Raw genomic sequence first — 23,725 nt, 5'->3', positions numbered from 1 at the left:
CAATTAGTGCAATTAGTCTGCACTAAGTTAACTCTTAACTGGCAGATTCATGACAGCACTTCAGTGTACACAGGGAGTGTTCCTAACATTGTCCCCCCCTTAAGGGCAACCTCCGGGTGCCCAATAGGTTTTTCTTTTGTGGGTGACTGCAAAAGAAAGCATAGATCAGTTCTTTAGCATGGATATTCCGTTCCGGTTCCCAGGAATTTTCTTCCAGGCCGTAACCTTTCCACTTTATGAGAAACTGTAATTGACCTCTCCTCCTCCTGCAATCCAAAATAGCTTCCACCTCATATTCTTCCTCCCCATCGACAATCACAGGTTCGGGTGGTTCCGAGCTTCTGCCCCGGAAGAAGTTAGGGACTGTAGGTTTTAACAAGGAGACATGAAACACCGGATGAATTCTAAGAGAATCAGGTAAGTGTAATTCATATGAGACCTCGTTGAGTTTCCTCTTGACTGGGAAGGGTCCAATAAACTTGGGTGCCAATTTCTTTGAGGGACAGGCTAGGCGGAGGTTGCATGTAGATAGCCATACCTGGTCACCTGGTTGAAGGATTAGTTCCCCTCTCCTCTTCCTGTCAAAAATCTTTTTAGAGGCTGCTTGTGCCCTTATTATAGCATCCTGCAGCAGTTTACAATTGCGGTTGAGGAAGCTAATGATATCCTGTACTGCTGGAACTGTGGGTTCAGCGGGAACGTCCGGTAAGAAGGACGGATGGAAACCGTAGTTTGCGAAGAATGGAGCTTGCCCTGTAGCAGAATGTTTAGCATTGTTGTATGCAAACTCTGCCAATGGTAGTAGGGCCACCCAGTCATCCTGGACAAATGTGGTGAAACAACGGATATACTGTTCCAACGTCTGGTTTGTCCTTTCGGTTTGTCCATTAGTCTGAGGATGGTAGGCGGAAGACAAGGACAGCTCAATCTTCAACGCGTCGCACAAGGCTTTCCAGAAGCGGGAGGTAAACTGGACCCCTCTATCTGAAACAATATTTGCAGGAACCCCATGAAGCCTAACAATCTCTTTAATATAAACTTCTGCAGTCTCCTTGGCCGTGGGCGTATTCCTGAGTGGCAAGAAATGGGCCATCTTAGATAGACGATCAACGACCACAAAAATGGCGGAACAGCCCTCTGAGGGGGGAAGCTCCACTATGAAGTCCATGGCGACCATCTTCCAAGGCCTGTCAGGGACTGGTAGTGGCCTGAGCAGGCCCCACACCTTGTTTCTTACAGACTTGCTCCGGGTACAGACGGTACAAGACTTCACGTACTCCCTGCAACTCTGTTCCAGATCTGGCCACCAAAATGTTCGTTGTAATAGATCCAGGGTCTTATGAGTACCAAAATGGCCCGCCAGAGGGTGGTCATGGCATAACCCTAAAACCGTCACTCGGACCTCTTCAGGGACAAAGATCTTGTCTTTAAGCCATAATAACCCATCTCTGGGTACCAGGGACACCTCAGGGAGACAGAGATTCTTTGCAGAAGCTTGCTTTATTTGGGCCATCAGGTTGGTCTGTAATAACAAAAAATTACCTGCGGACAGGATGGTGTCGGGTACTGGCACTTCCTTTGGATCATCAAACATGCGGGAGAGCGCATCTGGCTTGACATTTTTAGATCCCGACCGGTAGGTAATATGGAAGGAAAATCTTGAGAAAAACAATGCCCAACGAGCCGTTTAGCAGCTCTTAAATACTCAAGATTCTTGTGATCTGTGAAGATGAGGATAGGATGCGTTGCCCCTTCCAACAAGTACCTCCACTCCTCAAGGGCAGCCTTAATGGCCAGAAGTTCTCGATCGCCAACGTCATAGTTCCTTTCTGCTGGGGAAAGTTTACGAGAGAAGAAGGCTATAGGATGTATGAGATCTTTAGTACCCTGCCTTTGCGAAATAACTGCTCCCACGGCCACTTCTGATGCATCTACTTCAAGAAGGTAAGGAAGGGCAGGATTCGGGTGACTCAGGATGGGAGCAGTTGTAAAGAGCCTTTTCAAGGTTAGAAAGGCAGTCTGGGCTTCAGGAGGCCAATTGAACCGGGTATTCTGCTTCGTGAGCTGTGTAATGGGGGAAATGATGTCAGAGAATCCCTTAATAAATCTCCTGTAAAAGTTGGCAAAACCTACGAAGCGCTGGACCCCCTTTTTGTCTGACGGGGGTGGCCAGTCCAAGATGGCTGAGACCTTTTGGGGATCCATCTTAATTCCTTCAGTGGAAATTATGAGACCTAGGAACTGAATACTCTGGCGTTCAAAGTCGCACTTCTCCGGCTTGGCATATAATCCGTGTTGGCGGAGTCTGCCGAGGACATTTTTGACATGTCCCCGATGTTGATCCAGGGATGCAGAGAAAATCAAGATATCGTCCAGGTAGACAATAACAAAGATATCTAACCAGTCTCTGAAAATATCATTTACAAAATGTTGAAAGGTTGCTGGGGCGTTGCACAGGCCGAAGGGCATCACCAGATATTCAAAATGCCCAAACCTGGTGCGAAACGCTGTTTTCCACTCATCCCCCTCACGAATACGGACCAAATTATAGGCCCCACGTAAGTCTAACTTAGTGAAAATGGAGGCTGACCTCAGTCTTTGGAAAAGTTCTGGTACCAGGGGAAGAGGGTAACGGTTCTTGACCGTGATCTTATTTAGTTCCCGATAGTCCACACAGGGGCGGAGAGAGTGGTCCTTTTTTTCCACAAAGAAGATTCCTGCCCCTGCTGGGGATGTCGATGGACGAATGAACCCCTTCTTTAGATTTTCATCCACGTATTCTTTCAGAGCCTCCAATTCCCGTTCTGACAAAGGGAAGATACGACCGAATGGAATCCCCACCCCAGGAAGTAACTCGATCGGGCAGTCGTATGTGCGATGAGGAGGAAGGGTCTCGGCCCCCCGTTTACTAAAAACGTCCAGGTAGCCATGATAAGGCTTAGGCACAGCAGAAAGCAGATCTGTGTCAGAGTCCAAACAGAGCAGGGTACTGGCAGGGCTGAGAGAGACCGGTAAACAGGAGTTTATGCAGTAATCAGACTGAAATTTGATCGTTCTTGTCATCCAATCGATTTGCGGGTTGTGGGCCTGCAGCCACGGCAATCCCAGGATAACCGGAAATAAAGGGGAAGCAATAGCATCCAGGCTGAGTAGCTCTTTGTGACCTGAAGAAGTGACCATAGGAAGTGGAGGGGTCTCCTGAGTCACAGGTCCAGACTTAATATGAGACCCATCTGCAAGAAAAATGGAAAGTCCTTGAGTCTTGGTTTGAAGAGGGATGTGTTGTTGGATGGCGAACGTGAGATCAATGAAACAGCTGCACGCTCCAGAATCAATAATTGCGGTGACTGGTATTGTACCTCCCGGGAGTTGAAACGAAACAGGGAGCGCTAAGTGAGTAGCACTGGCAGCGGATGCTGGATAACTTGAAGGAGAGATGGAGAGAAACTTACGTAACTTTGCTGGGCAAGAACGTACGTAATGGCCGGCTTCACCACAGTATAGGCAGAGGTTATTCTTTTGCCGGCGGTGTCGTTCTTCAGCGGTTAGGGTAGACCGCATAACGCCAACCTGCATGGGTTCTGGGGCATCTGGTGTGAAGTTAGCAGGAGCCAGGTTGGCCGGAATGGGCCTGGTGGAGGTGACATGAGCCGGAGTTGCGAACCGCGGCATCATCCAGAACGGGCGTGGGTGCTGGGCAGACCTTTCCGCACGGCGCTCACGAAGCCGGCGATCTATCTGGATAGCCAATGAAATCAATGCCTCTAGGGAGTCTGGAATGCCAACTCGGGCTAGCTCGTCCTTCAGACCCTCAGATAGGCCTGAGCGGAACTGGTGACGCAGCGCTGCGTCGTTCCACTGGGTATCAGTACTCCACCGTCTAAAATCCGAGACGTACTCCTCTACTGCTCTGCGGCCTTGCTGGAGTGCATGAAGAGCAGCTTCCGCTGTGGAAGTGCGCTGTGGATCATCGTATAATTGAGCCATGGCACCAAAAAAGGAAGACAAGGAGTCTAGGTGTGGGCTGCACTCTTCAAGAAGTCGGTGTGCCCAGGACTGGGGTTCATCCAAGAGTAGGGAGATGACAAATCCAACCTCGGTGGCTTCCAAGGAGAAAGTCCCTGGCTGCAGTGAGAAATAAAGTTTGCATGCGTTACGGAACGCCCTAAATTTGTCCCGATCTCCTGAAAATCGCTCTGGTGTAGGAACCCTGGGTTCAGGTGGTAGCATCACCACTGTGGGTCCTGAGACCGAACCTGTTGGTGTCGTGGAAGTTGGGGGTACCAAAGAAACAGGAGGGATCCCCGGGTTAGTCACAGAGTGCATGCGTTCCTCCAAGTGCACATAGCTGTCCTGGAGCGACTTGACTGTTTGCGACAATGCTGCCAAGTGTTGGCAGATCTCGTCCAGAGGAGAGGCCCCTCTTGCAGGCTCCGACATGGCTGTCTTGTACTGTAATGGTGCTGGTGGCTGAGCCTGACGTGCAGAGGTAGCCTCGTGGGATCTGGTACAACAGGAACACGGACGGGTCACACTGGTGGTAGACACGGGCTAGTCTGAGGTGCGGAGTCTAAGTGCTAGCTGGTTTTCACTAGAGCCCCTGGTGGTGGGGATAGACTGCGCTGCAAGCTAACACCAGGTCGCGGTCCCCAGGGTTGCCCCACCAGGAGGTGAACACGTCCAGAATCAGAAGCAGATAAGCCGACAAGGATAAGGCAGGAGAGTGGTCACAGGAACGAGCCAAGGTCAGGGCGGGCAGCAAGCAGACGAAGTAGTGGACAAGCCGGGAGGTCGATCAGGAAGTCAACAGGAAACAGCAGGTTCAGGATCAGGAAGTACAGGTAAAGCTGCAGACAAGACAGCAATGGCTCAGTGCTGCTGTGGTGTTTAAATAGGCCAGCCTTTTGCCAATTAGTGCAATTAGTCTGCACTAAGTTAACTCTTAACTGGCAGATTCATGACAGCACTTCAGTGTACACAGGGAGTGTTCCTAACAGTATGACACAATATAACTTACTGTCAAAAGGTGATGTATAAACAAAAGCCATGTCATAATTAAAAGCAATACAAAGACAAAGACCACAGTCCCAGAGGGGTATGTCATTTCTTTGTATCATTTCTTTGGACATTATTAGCATCTGAATGACTCTTTTTTCTGTTTGTATTGTTTATAATTTCACAATTGTATATTCATTTTCACATGTATTTCCCTTTTTTTTTTTTTAATGTGGAGTATTCATTTTTATCCTGTACTTGGTAGTACTTTGTGAGTGGTGAGTACAGGGGTTATTAGGTAAACACTGGCTATTGAGTGATTATATTATATATATATCAATTTGTGATATAAAAATGCATATATACAGTACTGTGCAAAGGTTTTAGATAGGTGTGAAAAATGTTGTAAATTAGGAATGCTTTCAAAAATAGATGTGTTAATAGTTTATTTTTTTAAATGAACAGGAGAGAAATCCAAATGAAATCAATATTTGGAGTGACCACCCTTAGCCTTCAAAACAGCATTATTTCTTCTAGGTACACATGCATGCAGTTTTGGAAGGAACTCGGCAGGTAGGTTGTTCCAAACACCTTGGAGAACTAACCACAGATCTTCTGTGGATGCAGGCAATATATATATATTTTTTAAAGCATTCTTACGTGACATCATTTCTTCACACCTGTCTAAAACGTTTGCACAGTACTGTATATATATATATATATATATATATATATATATATATATATGTAAATACAGAGATTAATAGCAATGTTTACATCTTCATGCATTTTATGTGTTTTTTTTTTTGCTGTCATATTGGACCATTTTTAATATGTTTTTCATACTCTCTCATTGAAGTCTTGGGGCCAAAAACGCATGATATGATACTAAACGTTGCACATAAGTGTAAACAAGCCCTATAGACAATAATCATTTTTTTCTTGCATTTTTGAGTGACGGTCAATGGGGGTGTCAGTGGGAGAGCAAGGCTGACCATACACTAATAGATTCCCGAACAACCATTCACATAAATATTTCTGCGAACATTGGTAAACACATTATTTGTATATTCAATGGCTTGACATATATAGTTAAAGAGGTTGTAAACCCATGAAACTTTTTTTTTTTTTTTTGCTGCAACCTGAAAGAGAAACCCATAATGAGCTAGTATGCATCGCATACTAGCTCATTATGAAATACTTACCTAAGAACGAGCCCCCGCCGTGCCGCCCGCTCACCTGTATGACGGGCGACATGTCCAGTCGCCCGTCTTCCGGGATCGCGGCATCCGGTCATCTGATTGGCCGGAGCCGCGGTGACGTCACTCCCGCGCACGTGCGCAGGAGCCGACGGTCACGGCACGGGGGTTTTAAAGAAACGGCACCAGTGGCCGTTCCTTCGGAGCGAATGCGCCAGTGACCTCACTGGATGCATGTAAGGTAAATATCTCCTAAACGGTGCATGTTTAGGAGATATTTACAGTACCTATAGGTAAGCCTTATCATAGGCTTACCTATAGGTAAAAGTGTCAGAGGAGGGTTTACTTCCTCTTTAAAATGTAATTTGCTTTTAAAATTTGATTTTGGAATAAATGTATATTAAAAAAAATTACATTTCTTCATTCGCTCAAGAAAAAATTTTGATACTGCTTCTTTGAATTTTCTCATCACTCTGTAAGAAAATGACTGTCGATTTGACCCCACTAACAATAAGGAAATTGCTTCTTAGCCTGAACAATAGAGAAGGGGCAGGTTTCATTAATTTACTTCCAGTAGAGCCATAGACACCAAGTGGAAGACAGTGACCATGGAAAAAAAGATATAGGATAAATAATATATATATATATACTTATAAGGTGAAGAGTTTTCTTGAATCAATAAACTTTTCCTGTTCTGCAGTCCTTCTTTTAGAGGAAAAGAGTCAGGCGTTGTATAATGAGCTGTCTTCGGACATCATAGATCAGCGTATGGAGATTTAAGTCACACTCTGGAGAGATGCTATATAAACTGCTCTGATCCTTCGTTTACATGAGGTCTGTTTGGCCTTGGGACATCCTTACATCTTATAGATTGGCTGTGGGAGATGCAGAAACCTGTCTTTTTAATGTCTTCCCATCTCAACGTGTGACATAAATGGCTCAGAACTCTTTGCAGAAAGAGAATGTAATGTATTCTGTGCTTTTCACATTTATTTCTTTACTTATGCATTTTTTTGGTATTAAAAAAGTATATACATTTTTTTTCATGTTTTATCTATTCAAATATCAAATATTATATATGGCTATTTCAAATTTACTGTTTCCAGCTGATAGGACAATAGGCTGTTTTTCAAAAGCCTACCAGAAAAAAAAACAGGCTTGTGGAACAAAGGCCTGGGATTAATACAAAGAGTGATTAATACAAAGAGCAAAGTTAATTAACTGAAACTCAGATTACACACGCAGCTGAAAAAGTCGGAGAAGGAACACTCCCCCCTTCATCAGTTTTTCTCTGCTTTGTTCTTGTGATTTTCTATTACATAAAGGCACAAAATAGGAAACACATGCTGGACATTCTATTTGAAAAATTCAGAGGGGTCCACAAAACCATGTCATGGAAGCATTTCTAATAGCCCATTCACACCTATTCATTTTAACCCATTGCAGCTCATGTACTCAGGTTAGCAATTGTTTTATATGGTGCTAGTACACTGTATAAAAGGTTTTAGTATAGCTCCCAACTGTCCCCGATTTCGAGGGACTGCCCCTGATTTGGAACAAAGTGCCTCTGTACCTCTTTAAATCCTCATTTTTCCTCCTAAAGTGCACTTTTTATCTTTCAAAAAGTGTTTCCCAGTGCTAAACCTTTCATCCAATTTCATAATTGCTGCATCTGTAAATTTCAAAAGCAAGTATAAAGGAATAGTATTGGTAAAAAAAAGCACTTTTGGGTTTAACTAATCTTTTTTGTATATAATTCTCCTTTAAGAAGGTGTGGCAGGGGCGTGTCCTGTGCCTAACTACTTTTGCTAATAGGTGTCCCTCATTCCCATATTAAAAAGTTGGGAGGTATGGTTTTAGTACACTGCACACTAGTATATTGTAGACAATATTTCGTGCAGTAGTATATGAAAAGTTAAAATGTATCTAAAGTCATTTTATTTTGCTTTGGATATGGTGGGGAACTTTTTATAGCTGTCTGTGAACCCACTGGGAAGATTTTCTGTCTGTATTTGTCTGGGGGATCACTGTTATCAGGGACGAAATCATGAAATCTGAAATGTTCCAGTTGTCACTAGAACAAGAATAAAAATCTTCCAATGGGAACCCTTGTTCTACTGACCACTGGAGATTTCTCTTGCTTTAGAGAAGTTTCCTCTCTCTTCCCGTTTTGTCTCTGGGACAAGAAGTGAAGTGGAATCTTCCAGTGGCACACAGTGAAATAAAAAAAAAATAAACACCCCCAAAAAAAAGGGGTTTAAACCAATCTCTACCCTAGCTAAGTTTTGACTTTAAATGTACTTTATAGATTCATGATGACAGCCAAAATGATTTCACATAAAAATAATAAAAATAATTTCCCTCCTCTGTTTCAGATTTGTGGCATGAGGCACAAGATGCGTTTTGTATGGATCTTTATCTTGACACTGATGACGGCTGGAGTGACGCCGACTAATGGGACTCTGGAATCATGGGGGGTCTCGCAGTTGCTGTCTCTTTTGGTGAGTGACAACAAGTAACACTAAATGTTGTTCATGCAGCGTTCTGCCACAAACCCGTACAACCCTTCCAGTGTTAAAGTCCAATAAAAAAAATTGAACTAAACTCTTTTGGGATGGTATATGTCGTGGTATATGATATGGAGTTAATTCTTGTATTTCATTCTTTTAGGATGGTATATGTCAGGGTATATGATATGACTGACCTTTGCTATTTGTCTACTCTGGAACCTTTTCAATAAGTTTAATAAACTTTTTTTTTTTTTTTTATGATAGAAATAAAAAAAGCCCAATCAATGTGTAGAAACAGAAATATAATCAGCTAAATCTGTATGCAATTTCTAAATTTTGGTAAAGCTTGGCCTCACCCCCTTACCACCTAATCCTCTTATTGGCCATTGTAACTTTTCATCACAATTAAAAACAGACAGAGATCTAAATGCCATAATGTTTCTAACAATAATGGTTCAGCAAATATTGCTATTACTATGTGATATGGTTCATGTGTTAATCGCTATTTCTAGGGATCTCTTGTACCATTTATTGTGCCTTCTCTTGTGCCTTCTTCTTCTCAAACTAGGTCACCTCCCAAAACCACGTTGCCTACTATCTATGGATGACGGACTTCCACCCCCCCCCCCTCCCCCCTTTTTTTCCACTTACCATGTTTTAACACATATTGTTTATTTCAACGTTTGATTGGTACATGTTTGAACGTGCAGTTTGTCACTGTAATACTGAACGTATTCCTCTGTTTGTTACATTTTGAAAATTCAATAGAAAATAATTAAAAAAAAAAAATTACTTTTTATTATAAATAAAAAAAAAAAAAAAAAAAAAAACAGACAGAGATCCAACAGAGAGGTTCAGAGATCAGAGAGGGTAACACAGCAAGAAGAGAAAATGACCGGTGGCTGGATCAGTTTATACCTAGACATGAGCTATACTTTGGAAGAGCAACTCAATGGAAGGGAATTTAAGGCAGGGTTCACATACGTTTTCCCCGCATCCAATTCACATGGCGTGCGAGTGTATCTGCCTTTCAATGGGGTTGGTTCATACAGGTCCGGGGCAGCCGTGGTCCACATGCCAAAAGGGTCCTGTGCGTGTTTAGGTCTGATTCAGGTGCGAGTGCAGGCAAAAATTTTACCTGATTCACACTTGAACCAGTGAACAGGAACGCACCGGACCCCATGCGGGGACCTGCAGCCACACATATGTGAACCCAGCCTCAAGTACACCAAAAGCCAAACTTTTTTTTTCTTATGTTGTATAGAGTAGGAAACGGGTAAAAGGTCTATTTTTTGTTTGTTTTTTTTTTTTTTTTTTTTACATGGTGACATTTCCTTTTTATGTCCTGTCCTGTAAACAATAGGAAGTGAGTGAGAGTTTCTCCAAATGGAGGAAAATCCTTCAGATAGTTGTCACCAAGACAGGTGTCCTCAATGCAACGTTCAAAAGATTTCTTAGATATCTGTCTCTATGGTCGGTGTTCCCATTGGAAGATTCCCATCTTGGATTTTCCCTTGCATCTGTCCTGGTAATAATGCTCATGATGACAAACAGAACTTAACGGGGACACTGACAAAAATTAAAACTTTACAGGGGTTCTAACTCCTTGCCACCCCTACATCCAATATATAAAAAATAAAGTTAGGGTTTTAGATACACTTTAATAAACCAGTGTTATAGGTACCCATTCCAGCATTCTAATGTTTTTGTCACTATTACTCAATGAAGGCATGGAACTGGAGGTCTGAACTAATAGGAAAAGGGGCTTGTAAGGACCGACTTACTTTTGTAGGTTCAAGGTCCAGAGCTGTAATCCGGATTCTTACTTTTCTACCTGGTGTGTCACTGACCTGGAACCGGTAAGTGCATACAGCTGTCAGAATATTAAGCATACACATGGTTATACTTGGTCAGTGAGTCACTAAGGCCCCTTTTACATGGGGCGGACTGTGTTCCAATCAACAGGGGATGCACTCACAGATCCACTGCTGAACAGTTCAGAGTGGGCAGATAACATGTCTGTGTTTGATCAGTAAATGCAGTCCAATCCATTTACACCTGCCGATCCAAAACGATGAATAAACTCTCTAATCAGGTCTGCCCAAAAAACTGACAGGCAGACCTAATCAGAATGGTCGTGCGAAAGGGGCCTTAGGAATAAACCCTTGGTAAAGGTGAATTGAACTGTTTTTGCTTTAAGAACTTGTAAAAATGGGAAATGTTCTGTAGTTCTGCCTTAGAGTGACAACACTTGTCAGATACCTGATCCGAGGCCGAGGTGCTGAGAGGGCTCCCCTTGCGGCTCAGTGCGGCACACCCCTGAAGATGGTACAGGAGGTGTAGCGCCCCAAGTGGCACAGGTTACCAGCTAGATGCAGGTGGGTAGATCCGAAGGACACCAGGAGCGTGCTGGAAGAACTGGAAGCACAGCAGGGTGAATGTCTGTAAAGAGCTTTGGGGGGGGGGGGCGGGTGGGCTACGCAATATTGTGCAGTGGTAAGTTCAGGCAGAGGGTCAAACACTGGAAGGCAATCCAAGGGTAAGTCTTTGGTAGAAGAGACAGGAACTGGCCGAGGTCTTGGGCTGGAGAAGGTAGTGGGATCAGTAGTGAAAGCCAGGGTCATGCACAGGAGACTGACAGAATAATAGAGAGATATTTTTTAAGCAAGCCAGGGGGTCATACACGGAAGGGAAACAGGAGCGAGGTTGGTGGAGGAAGCCAAAGGGTCAAACCAGGAAGAAGAGATAAAGCAGAGTCAGGAGCAAGTCGGGTCACCAAAACCATTTATTAAAATTTGAAAAGTATGTAGTATACTCACAAAGCAGGTGTGAATGTACACACATTAACATAATGTACATAAAATCTCCAAGGAAGCCAAGGTGCCACACAAAGCTGAATGGCATGCAGTGTGCCGTATGGGGCTGCTGTGGCTGGGCTGACGCGTTTCAGGGACGAGCCCCCTTCCTCAGAGCCAGAAAAGTTTTCAGTCAGCTCTGCAGGACCTCAGCAGAAACTTTTCTGGCTCTGAGGGAGGGGGCTCGCCCCTGAAACGCATCAGCCCAGCCACAGCAGCCCCATACGGCACACTGCATGCCATTCAGCTTCGTGTGGGACCTTGGCTTCCTTGGAGATTTTATGTACATTATGTTAATGTGTGTACATGCTTTGTGAGTATACTACATACTTTTTACATTTTAATAAATGGTTTTAGTGGTAATGCACTAGGTCGGTGTGCCCCTTTTCTTTTGTCTTTTTCTCAGTTGATTCTGGATACCCTTGATCCTAATGGGGGGCAGCAAGACCATAGGCTTTTTACACCTGTGTCTGAAGTATCTCTCTTCCCTCCGTCATATTTTCTCAAGCGCAGGAGATTTGCTTTACTGCAAGTCGGGTCACAACAGGAGATCCAATAGCAGAATACAGGAGGCACAGGAACACAGGAAAGCTGATGATAATCGAGCAATGAGTAGGATCCCACAGCCAACCTTTTATAGTCCAGCAGGAGACTGTGTCTGCAACGCATTGTGTATGCATGTTCGCCCCTTTGTGCCGTTGCGTACGCGCTTTTGCCGTTCTTACGCCAGGGCATACAGGGATGCTCCAGATGCGCCAAGAGCGCCCATTAGCATTACTGGCAACAATGTTGCCAGCTCTCCAATGGCCATTTCCCTGACAACAGTGCTCCTTCGTAGTGTTGTCACCCTAGGACAGGAAATTTGTTACTGGCAGGATCACCATGTAAAAATAAAGAAGAAAACGAATGCAGCCACTACATCTAAGGACTGGTAAGATGCAATATATTACCTTTTAAATAAGTGTAGCACTGTCCCCGTAGGGCTTGCTGTATGATGACTTGTTGGGCCTCCTCTAATTACCTGCAGACAGTCAATAAGAAACAGTTCACACATCCATCCTTACTCCAGGTGGCTTGTTACTCAATAAACAGTCCAGGGGTTTTGGTTTTATATTTATTGTGGAACTTGGATGGGAGAAGGGATAGTGGGATACTCCAACTTGAACTATTTACAGTTGATAACTTGGAACTTGGCCTCACCAGATTACTTGTGGAAGCAGTCACACTGCTTTAACCATACTGCCACTTGTATGGAAAGGTTAAGTCTTCCTGCTCTCTTGAGCAGCAGACTTGATACAACTACAGTACATTATCTTCAGGACACTCTCTAGCATCCCCTTGACTGACACCCATCCACTGACTCTTCTAGCTGAAGGGATGGCCCTCTCAGGACAGGCCCCATGACACAGATCTGTACTCACTATATGCAGAATCAGATACTTTCCAGTGTCTCCCTTTCAGTCAGATCTGCAGGACCTCTGGGTTCAGCTCCTCTGAAACTCTCAGGCCCTCAGGTCGACCACCTGAGGCCGTATGGCAACATCTACACTAGAGGGGCAGGCACCCTCTCCCTCTGGGACCCCGCTCTCCAACAGAAAAGACCCCGAGTACACGTGCCCTTGGCATTTATACAGTATCCCAGCATGCCCCGAGGCACTTTCCTCTGCCAATCACCAGGGCTGTACAAAATGCCTGTGCACTCATTTGTCAGGTTTTCTTCCACTGTCCAATATGCCTCCCTATTGGACCAGTGTGAATTACTTCAGACAAACTGAGCTGCACCTGATCACCATATGCAGACCTCACTAGCAGATCCTGCTCTCTGGTAGGCAGAGAACAATATAGATAGGCAATCTCTCTGGTAAGCAGAAAAGATCCAAAACTGTACTCTCTTTCTAGCACCTATCTAGGAGGGTGCTACATAAGGTTTAGCTATGCTTTCACTTGGGGATGCTAAGGTTATTTGGATAACATATAGCACATTTTCTCATAATTCAGACCATTTGGATGTCACCAGCACTTAATCATTGCTCAATCATGACCTTTATATAGTCACAGATCTAGACCTGTTTCACAGGCTCATGAGGACTATCTTCATTAAGGTAACAGTGACACTGAACAAAATGCAGATATACTTTACAAAGTCTCTATGAGCATTTGCAAATAACACCTACCAGACCCAATTAAAGAAGAAGTAAACCCTCCTCTGCAACTTGTACCTATAGGTAAGTCTATGATAAGGCTTACCTATAGGTACTGTAAATATCTCCTAAACATGTACCATTTAGAAGATATTTAGTTTGCATGCAGCCAGTGACGTCACTGGCGCATGTGCTCTGAAGGAACAGCCGCTCGTGCCGTTCCTTCAGAGCCCCGTGCCGTAGCCCATCCAGCCTCAGCCTGCTATGACTTTGACAGGCTGCCTGCAGCATGGCTGGAAGCTGCATCTGTCCCTCTCAGATGCACTAAAATGACAGCAGGAACACACTACAACTTTGCGGCCCAATGCACAAGGGGCGTTACTCAGGGCCTTAACCTCTCTGTTTTTTGACAGTCATATGGCTCAGAAGATGATCTGATATGGCCTCCCATTCGTTCTGCCTCCCAGCATGTGCTCCTTAACTTGCTGCTAAAGCAAGAATGACCTACCAAGGAGTGCTGCCTTACTGCAGACTCTTCCCTATGCACACCCCTCCCCGTCCTTAAAGCGGAGTTCCAGTCTCCCAATTAATTTTTTTTAAATACTCCGCTTTAATTGGGTCCACTTCAAATAAAAACATTTAGATAATGACATTATTGTGGTCTTTTTATTTTATGTTTAAACCTTTTAAAACTAACTTGATCTAGAAAGCAGGAATGGTTCATCTCTGCTGTGGGCATCTGAAGCGCTCTTGTATTTATTTCCGAGATTCAGTGCAGCATGCACCTCCTGATCGCCCGCCTGAGCAGTAATGCCACTTCACGGCGCTCTTTTGTCCTGACACATTGCCATAGCAAAGACGGCATCGGCGGAAGTTCCCACCCCATTACGACCTGTTATTAGAGGACATCCCAGAAGGAAATTGTGCAAGATTTCAGTAATAGGTCATTCCCATGGACTCCTGGGATATATGACACCGATATACCTAGGTGGTCGCACTCGGAAGTGCTGCAGGAAATAATTAAAAATAAGATCTTTGCAAATGAAAAAAAATATTGCCATTTATAGAAGGCATTGCGGATGGGCATTTCAATGATTGGACATGTAAAAAATGGGTGGAACTTTGCTTTAAACCTGAAAAACATATTTATTTTGCAATTTACCAGTTCTTAGATGAAGTGACTGCATTCAGGTACATGCACACAGTTGTACAGGGTCGTACAGCTTATATTTGGTAGTAATTCTCTGCCGGGAAGTCAGGAGTGCAGTGCACAGGGTACATAATTAGTGTGAAGTACTTGCATATGTGGATATATGTGCTGCCCTCTTATTTTCAAACTTGTTTTCCTTTATTTTCTCCTGGTAATTCTGCCAGTAATCCCTTCCTGCCCTAAAATGACCATGCTCACTTACTGTCAGAGTTGTATAAAGTACTCAAAACCCATACTTGAGTAAAAGTACAAGTGCTCGATCAAAAAGTGACTTGAGTAGAAGTGGAAGTGCTCAATCAAAAAGTGACTTGAGTAGAAGTACTAAAGTATTCAACATTTTTTGTACTTAAGTATTGCAAGTAGTTTTTTAAAAAATTTTGCTACTCAAGTACTGAAAGTAAAAGTACCAGTAGTTTTGAAAAAAAAATTGCTACTCAAGTACTGAAAGTAAAAGTACAAGTACTGTGTTATGTAGTTATTAAAGAAAGAAGTCAAAAGTTTGAACATCATATTGTTTTTTATTATTTCAAATGCAGCTTTTATTTATACATACAGTAGCATTTATTTTCGTATGCGCTGATAATACACATGTTTTGAGCTTCATGAAGCCTGCCATCTACTGTTCTGGCAGTGGTAATTTTTATAATAGTAACGAGTAACTATGCAGCACAAAAAAAAAAATATCGGAGTACAAGTATCGAAATCATTGAAAAAATGTAGTGAAGTAAAAGTGGAAGTAGGAGAAAAAAATTCTACTCTAGGAAAGTACAGATACCGCCTTTTGGTACTTAAGTACAGTAGTGAAGTAGTTCTACTTAGTTACTATACATCTCTGCTTACTGTCCTACATTGGGACAACAGAAACCGAACAGGATTGCTGAAACCTCCCTCTGTCCTCTTGTACATAACTGATAACAGTGCAGAGAGCACAGGTAACTATCAACTGCCAAGATTTCTGGCAAGATCAACATGTGTTTTATGTCCTTATCAAACAGATACAATATTTTTAACTGTATATTTAAAAGACAAAAAAGGGAAGGAACAAGAGTTCATTGTTAAGGTTTACACACACTTTAATTCGATTTCTTCATTGGGTAGCCTGCCATGGGCTCCCAGGCACCTTCTCTGCCAGTCCTGACCCCCCCCCATTGTCATTTACTACATTAACACTCTTCTGTCACAACGTTGCATCTGTATATGATTTGAGGCTGAATAAAGCTCATATTTGGGCAATGATGGAGGTAACATCAAAATATTCCCTGCCTTGAACATAATCGTAAAGCATTCAGACTGTTTTCATCTATAACTAAACGCAGAAGAATGTCAGATTTGCAGTTATTTTGTTGCCTTCTCCATAGTAGCTAATTTAATCAAATCCAATCACTTGCTTGGCTCTCTTTAGACACAAAACCTCACAGTCCACATTTTTCTATATATGGCTATGAGATTTATGACATAAATAATTGCTTATCCACGGTGTTTGGTCTAGGCTTGAAAAAACATCTCATATAACCATAAGACATCCTGCAATAATTAAAACGTTCGGGAACACTGAAAGTTGAGTTTTAGGCCTTTTTGTGTGGCCGGAAAACAGATGTTGGCCCATTGTTTTAAAAGTTCATTTTGAATTCATTTTCATGATCATTGAAACTCAGTTTTATGTATGACAATAGCCTGTGTTTTTGAGAGGCGTGCCTTTAAAGCGCACCTGTAAACAAGGCCACGTTTAGAAATGGGTGGACCAATAGCTAATGTCTTCTAGATGGGCACCCAACAGACCTGGATTGCATGGGTATGCATAGTATGTATGTCTAGTATTTCTGTCTTAGGAGGGCCCCTCAACGGTCTTGGATTCAAAGGGTATACATAGCCAATGTCTCGTTGAAGGACCCCCAACGATCCTGGATTCCAAGGACATACATAGCCAATGTCTGTTGGCAGAGCCCTCCAACAATCCTAAATTCCGAGAATATGCAAAGCCAGTGTCTCATAGGAGTGTTCCTCAACAGTCCTGGATTCCAAGGTTATGTATAACCAATGTCATGTAGAAGGGACCTCATTAACAGCTCTGGATTCCAAGGGTAAACATAGCCAGTGTCTCATTGTATGTAATCATTTTTAACTAAATTTTGCTTGGCAATGCCTTAAACGTAAAAACAAAAACTGTTAGTTCTTAGGTGTGGTGGCTGCATTTATTTATTTTTTATTATTATTTTATCTGGTAATGCTAGGGTGGCAATGCTCAAATGCTCATTGTACAAAGAAGCCACCTTGGACAAGACATGTGTTAAGACCCTCTCCTCATCATTACAATATATAGGGAGGTTCTGTAGTTTACAAAGAGAACTGACAAGAGTCCAGAAGAGGCAGATATAATAAGTAGTTAGAAGATTACTGGATTTTTTGCAGTATCAACAGATATATTTTGAACTTATATTAAAATACTTTTGATGATATCAGCACTGTTGATTGGACAGGGGGTGTGTTGGACCGCTGCACTCGTAGTTGAGCAGCGGTTCAACTCTTACACGTGGCACAGAATATTTACATCCTATCTGCAGCAAATAGTACAGTTAAAAAATGAAAAAAGATGCCAACATTGATTACTCTTTATGCAGCCTAAGTGTGTTACAATAATCATTTATAAAGCTTCAATTGGGCTTTAAGTGCTGAAAACAATAGGTGGAGCATCTACCTTCCCTGTCCTCTTATTCCCCACTGCATTATGTTTATTGCAGTTGTGCTATAAGAAGTTCACAGATGACCAAGCTGACTTAGTTTTGGATAGGCTTACACTTCTGTGATTTCATCATATTTCCAACACTCCACGCTTATTGTGAAGGTGCTCTTTGCAATAACCCATCACATCATCAATTTAGACAGACCAGTGGTAGGCGATCAATAATTATCTGTAACTTCACACATTGGTTTATTAAACATGTCCACTTGTGTTTGAAAGCAGCCGGATTGCCCAGCGTGTGAGGTGACATTTACATTGAATTCTTTGCTTTCTTTCAGTACTTGGAAATGTTCAGCCATTATGAACGTCTGCACGAATGTAGAGAAAAGCTAATTTAGTTTAGAATAATGTGAGGATTAGGCAAACCAGTAACAAAAATAACATTTGATTTACATGTTTCTCTTTTCTCTTCCTATGCTGTCCAAGGACTTTGTAAAAGGCAGAGGTGAGTTACAGGTGCTGGGGCTGTGTAGTGTCAGCTTATACAGGCTTTGCTTTAGTTGCTTAGCCGCTTTAGTATATCCAGGCGTAGGGAACAAGTATATAGATATAACCTTTAAGTTTTATCCTGCTACCCTTTCATATCTGAATTGGAATGCTGATAAAATCAACTGCAAATGCAGAGCTCTGAGCATAGCAAGTGAAATAAATTCAGCTCATTGTTCCATCAGATGTACAGGCTTTGCTATCATATAATTGGCAGGCTGAGATAAATAAAGGGTATATATGCATGTCTAAAGGGTTGCTGCCCTAAGCCTCGTACACATGATGAGAATATCGGTCGAATGATCATTCATTTTTTTTGCATGCTAGTCTCATATTATAAAGGAATGAAGAGGTTATTCAACTTCCGAAAATTCTCAAAAGACAGAATACAACTTCGGAAGTGATGTCATGTATTGTATTGAAGGGTAATGTATTATCTCGTTTCCAAGCATGTATAGTCTTGTTCTTCTGATTTTTTTTTGGATGATAACTGTACTGAATAAATGAAAATCGTACCATCTGGTATCGTATGAAAAACATATTCATGTTTGTCCCTTCGGATGAACTGTCGTAATCGGCAAGATCGAAAGATCTTTTTAGAACAATTTAGAACAATTAGATTATCGTGGGTTTGCTTCCAAATCTGTATTTTTCCTTTGATTTTCTGATCATGTGTAATAGGCTTTATACATCAAAAACATTGCAACCTCTTCCCTTCTCTCCTTGGCACATTTCCTCTTGTATATGGTTTTACATACTTCAAGTTGCATTATCCAGGATTGAGGAGCATGGATACTGACTGTATTTATCACAAAGGATAATTCATTTTTGAAGTGAACCACTCATTAGGATCACACACTTGATCTAAAGTCACTCTTTAGAGGGTATACATGTGAAAGTTCTCATTTATCTAGGCCATGGTATCGATGGTAGTAGTTGGTCACATTCAAGAGGACTTGTCTGAGCCACTTCTTTGGTTCTAATGAGTGTCAGGAACAAACCCCACCATTTATTTCCACATGGATAGCACCAATACCTTAACCCAATCACCATAGAGTTTTCTGAGACAATCAACATCTACACGTTTCATGGTGATTGGACTGAGATGTCTATGCTATCAGTTTGCATAAAATAGTGGAGTATGTTCCATTAGAACTGAACACGTGGTTTTGAGAAACTACAAAATATCTCCAACATTACAGAACAAGTACAATTGAATTTGATGGACTACTACTAGATAAGAGATAGGAGATATACTTACCTTCCTGGTGATCTGTGTGTTAAAACTGTCTACTGCAGAAGGATGTGAACACCTGCTCCACTTTGGAATATCCGCTGCCCTTATGGTTCCACTGGCTCCCACATCATTACAGGTCATACAAGCCGGCAGGAGGAACCACAGTGGGTAACAGGGGAGCAGGTATTTAACAAAATCAAAGGTATCAAATACCTCAGAGGCAGTGGAGTTTTAACTCATAGGCCACCAGAAATTGAATTGGCCAAAGTCCTTACTACCTTTCTTAAGTTGGTCTTTGCATAAGCGAGAGCTCCATATTTCAGGGATCCTGGCATACTCTTGAAAAAAAAAGCTAAAGTCAAAGTTACATTGAGGCATCTTAGGGTACATGTGGCTGAGTAGCTACAGGCTTGCTGTAACACTTTAATATATATACAAAATGTCTTGGCATAAGTTCCTGATAAACATAGCACTTTGTGTAATATTGCCACAAATGTCTCTGCCTTGGCACTTCCTTCCTGGCATTGACATACCTATTAAGTAATGAAGTTGCCCTACCATTACTCCTGGATCAGTATGCCTTTTGGAAACTAGTGATCAAGGTTTTGGGAGTTTAGCCATTTTTTTTTTCACAAAAACAAAATTGCATCAGGAGTAGTAGTGGCATTATTGCACACATGTATCTGTGACTCTATATTCGTTAACAGTATTGCTGAAATGCTGGATTGCTTTAGTGTTAGCATGTGCCTGCGACAATCTCCAATTAATCCCTTGAGAGGTTTCTGGATTCCAGGCCCTGGCTTTGTTCAGGGTGCTGACGTTTGTCAAAGTCAGCACTAAGCCCTACCTCCATCACCAATGCCACCTTCGCCATTCAACACTTTATTACTAAAAACTCAATGGGCAGTTGAAGTCCTGCAATTAAAGTTTTGAATGATCAATGGAACACCTTAGTACTGGAAATGGGCAGAACTTAGCATTGACCCCTGTCAATATGAATTGTGTTTTACTAGAAAAGGAAGTGAGAGGAAATATTTGAGTAGGACGAAGACAGCAACACCCCCCCCCCCCCTCCACCAAATCTGCTTTTTGTCGTTGTCACTCTGTACATAATGGTTGTTACTGCTTGTCAATGCCATAGTTATATTGCCTTGAGAAAGGGAACTGCGAGGTCTCACAACCATCCTTACATCTAAAAGTAAATTATGATGGTTATAGGGCAACGCATAGCAATTATCCAAAATTACTGTATGTCAGAAAGTCTACAAGAGCAAAACGGGGGGAAAAAAAAACCCGAAATACAAGTTGCTTCTTCTTTTTATTTCTATTGCACTATGGGGTTGATTTACTAAAATTGAAGAGTGCAAAATCGTGTGCAGCTCTGCATAGAAACCAATCAGCTTCTAATTTTTTTTTATCAACAAGCTGAAGTTAGAAGTTGATTGGCTACCATGCACAGCTGCACCAGATTTTGCACTCTCCAGTTTTAGCAAATCAACCTCTGTTTCTTTTAGAAAGGAACCTTTTGAGGTGCCAAAAGGTTGTTATGAACTCTGTGACATAATGCTTAACAATAAAACAGTAAGGCCCCTTTCACACATGCTGTCCATTTGTCCGTTTTTCATCCATCCGTTGATAGATGAAAAGCATCTCTATGGAAAAAGAATGTAAATGGTTGATCCTCCACTTACATCCGTTTACATCGGCACCTGTCATCATCCGTTTTTTAAACTGATCAAAGTTCTATTTTTCTTCCGTTAAAAAAACGGATCAGACGAAAAACGGATGTAAACAGACAATTAGTCAGTTTTTCATTAATTTTTGCATTGTAGTGGATGTAAAAAACTGATGACCACTAATAAAAAAATGATGAATACTTAATCCATTTTGACGTGGCTGAACTGATAAAATGAACAGTCCGCATGTGTGAAAGCTGCCTAAAACAAATGTTCTGGAGTGCTAATAAGTTTCTATGTTTTATAGCAATAAAAACCTGACCACAATTCTAACACCTTTCAAGCAATCCAACATTTTTAAAAAATTAAGGTTTTGGCTAAAATAACTCTTTAAAATTCATGGCAGGAAAGACGAGATGACAAGCAGTGACATGGCAACATTCCAGGGTAGTTTTTCTTTTGCTGCAAAGCTTGATAAAGGGTGAACTCCTTCTACAGTTAGGCTCAGAGTAAGAAAGCTAAAGAAAGTGTATATGCAGAGCCTACACATCTGGGTTCCAAGGGGTTTGGCATACAGAATGGATTAAGAATTGAAATCAAATGTATTGGGGTGGTTTGTATCTGGTTGGTGGGACAGAAATGAACAGGGCGGGCTTCAAGGGATGGTATAGAGGAGAGTTCATGTAGTCTTCAACCAGATGTTCGCCAACATCAGTCAAACGTTTTATTCCCACCCCATTTTTTTTTAATCCAAGAAAAATTTTATTGTTAAACAAAAGAAGATACAAACAGAAGAAAGATTTGTTTGGGAATAGGAAAATACAGAAAGAAATCGCCGAGTACAATAGCACAGCTCATAGCATTGTTGTGGATACATTCATGCTCACGTTGTGCACCATATCTAGAATTCAATATCTACTAGTCTAAAATCCAAACCTAAGCAGGTCATATATTACACTTAGACTCTCTCAAAGAGTACCTATGAGATGCTGAAGTTGAGCTCTGCCTACACCACCTGGTAATCGGGGTAGGGTGGAGTGTCTCACACCAACCCCTCCACCCCTCCATCATATGCTGGTTCATCTCCCTAGTGCCCAGTCAGCAGGGCATTGCATCACTCTCAGCATGACCAGTTCCTTCGGGGACAACCTGGGTACATCTTATCATGGAGACCAGAGGTTTTCAAACTTCGGCCCCTGCGCTGATATATATATATATATATATATTTTTTTTATATATGTATATATATATATATATATATATATATATATATATATATCGCTCCAGTATAAGCATCTGTCCCATGTGAGCAAGAATGACCTTTCTGGCCTGGAATAGCGCCCTAGAGAGGGCCATCCTCGTCCTTTCCTCGGGCACCACCTTTCTCGAGGATACCAAGCAAGCAGTGGATAGGGTTTAGGGTGACATTCACTAAGAAGACACTGTTCAGTGTACAAACAACCTCGTTCCAATAACAGTCCAGCTTGGGGCACCGCCAAAGGAGATGAATTAGATCACCCGAGGTTTATCTACATCTATTGCACAATGGGTCAGGAAGTCTACCTATCCTATATAACTTTGCAGGGGTATAGTGCACTCTAAGTAAGATATACAGCTTGGACACCTTTTGTGAGACGTTATGGGAGCAAGTGTTTACCGATTGGAGAGCCTCTTCCCACTGGTCCCCCGTCAGCGCCCCCACATCCTCCTCCCATTGGGGTATTGCCCTGTTCGGATGACCCTTCAAATGTTCCATCAATAGCATATAGTAGCATTGGGATATAAAACACTTCGTCTCGGTTGCTGATTGAATTAGATGGAAGATAGGGGTAGGTGAAAAGGACCAATTTGTTGCAGTTCCTTGCGCCTTAACTGCGTGGGCCAGCTGAAAGTAATAGAATAGCATGCTGTCTGGTAAAGCAAATCTACCCTGAAGGTCAGAGAAAGACATCAATCTCCCGTTATGAAACACCTGGGAGATACGGTCTATCCCCAGAGCGCGCCACCTGGGTCCCTGTTGAAGCTTGGCTAATTCAGTATAGGTGTTATTGTCCCAAAGCGGGCTATATGCAGCGTACCCTGTAACGTGTTGTCGTTGTTTTGCCTTGTTCCAGATCTTTTGAATAATGGGCATAAGTGGGCTGCTGTTTATTGGGTTTTTGGAACGCCTGAGTCGCGAGACACGCCGGGACAGAGGTCGCTGCAGTGCCTATAAGCAGGAGATGGGCAGAAGAGCCCTCAGGACCAGGGGTGGTCTCACCCCCCAAAGCAGCATCCTAAAAAGGGAGTTAATCACCCCAGATATCTTAAGGGGCACCACTACCGGGGAATTGTGGAGGACATATAATAGTTGGGGCATTAAGATCATCTTGATCAAATTCCCCTTGCCAGCCAGGAACATTTTGAGCCTATTCCATATATTTATTTTATCTTTAAATCTGGAAAGTAGAGGTTGCATGTTGAGATAGCAGTAGTCTAAAATGGTGGGGGAGATCTGGATACCCAGATATCTAAAAGATGTCACTGTGGGAATTGGGCCAGGAACAGCCGCTGCAGGCGCAGTATCGGCATCTAAAAGCATTAGTGAAGATTTGGTCCAATTGATGGTAAGGCCAGAGAATCTCCCAAATTCCGAGATTATAGACATGACATTAGTCAGGGAGGAAGAGGTATCCC

General features: G+C 42.4%; 1 protein-coding gene across 1 annotated transcript in view; it reads left to right on the top strand.

Annotated features, from left to right (window-relative positions):
• The window catches only part of LOC309549147 (adhesion G protein-coupled receptor F5-like), a 199,680-nt gene that overhangs the window by 47,366 nt on the left and 128,589 nt on the right, over window positions 1-23,725 (top strand). Inside the window, exon 2 of the mRNA XM_082249203.1 lies at window positions 8,570-8,695. Coding sequence (XP_082105329.1) covers window positions 8,579-8,695 — 117 coding nt within the window. The 5' untranslated portion in view covers window positions 8,570-8,578. The remainder of the gene's footprint in view (window positions 1-8,569; window positions 8,696-23,725) is intronic.

The sequence above is a fragment of the Pelophylax lessonae genome (assembly GCF_965119305.1).
Source record: "Pelophylax lessonae genome assembly, chromosome: 3".
NCBI classification, from domain to species: Eukaryota; Metazoa; Chordata; class Amphibia; order Anura; family Ranidae; genus Pelophylax; species Pelophylax lessonae.
Note: the sequence above shows the minus strand (reverse complement) of the source record. Positions and strands in the feature narration are given on the sequence as shown.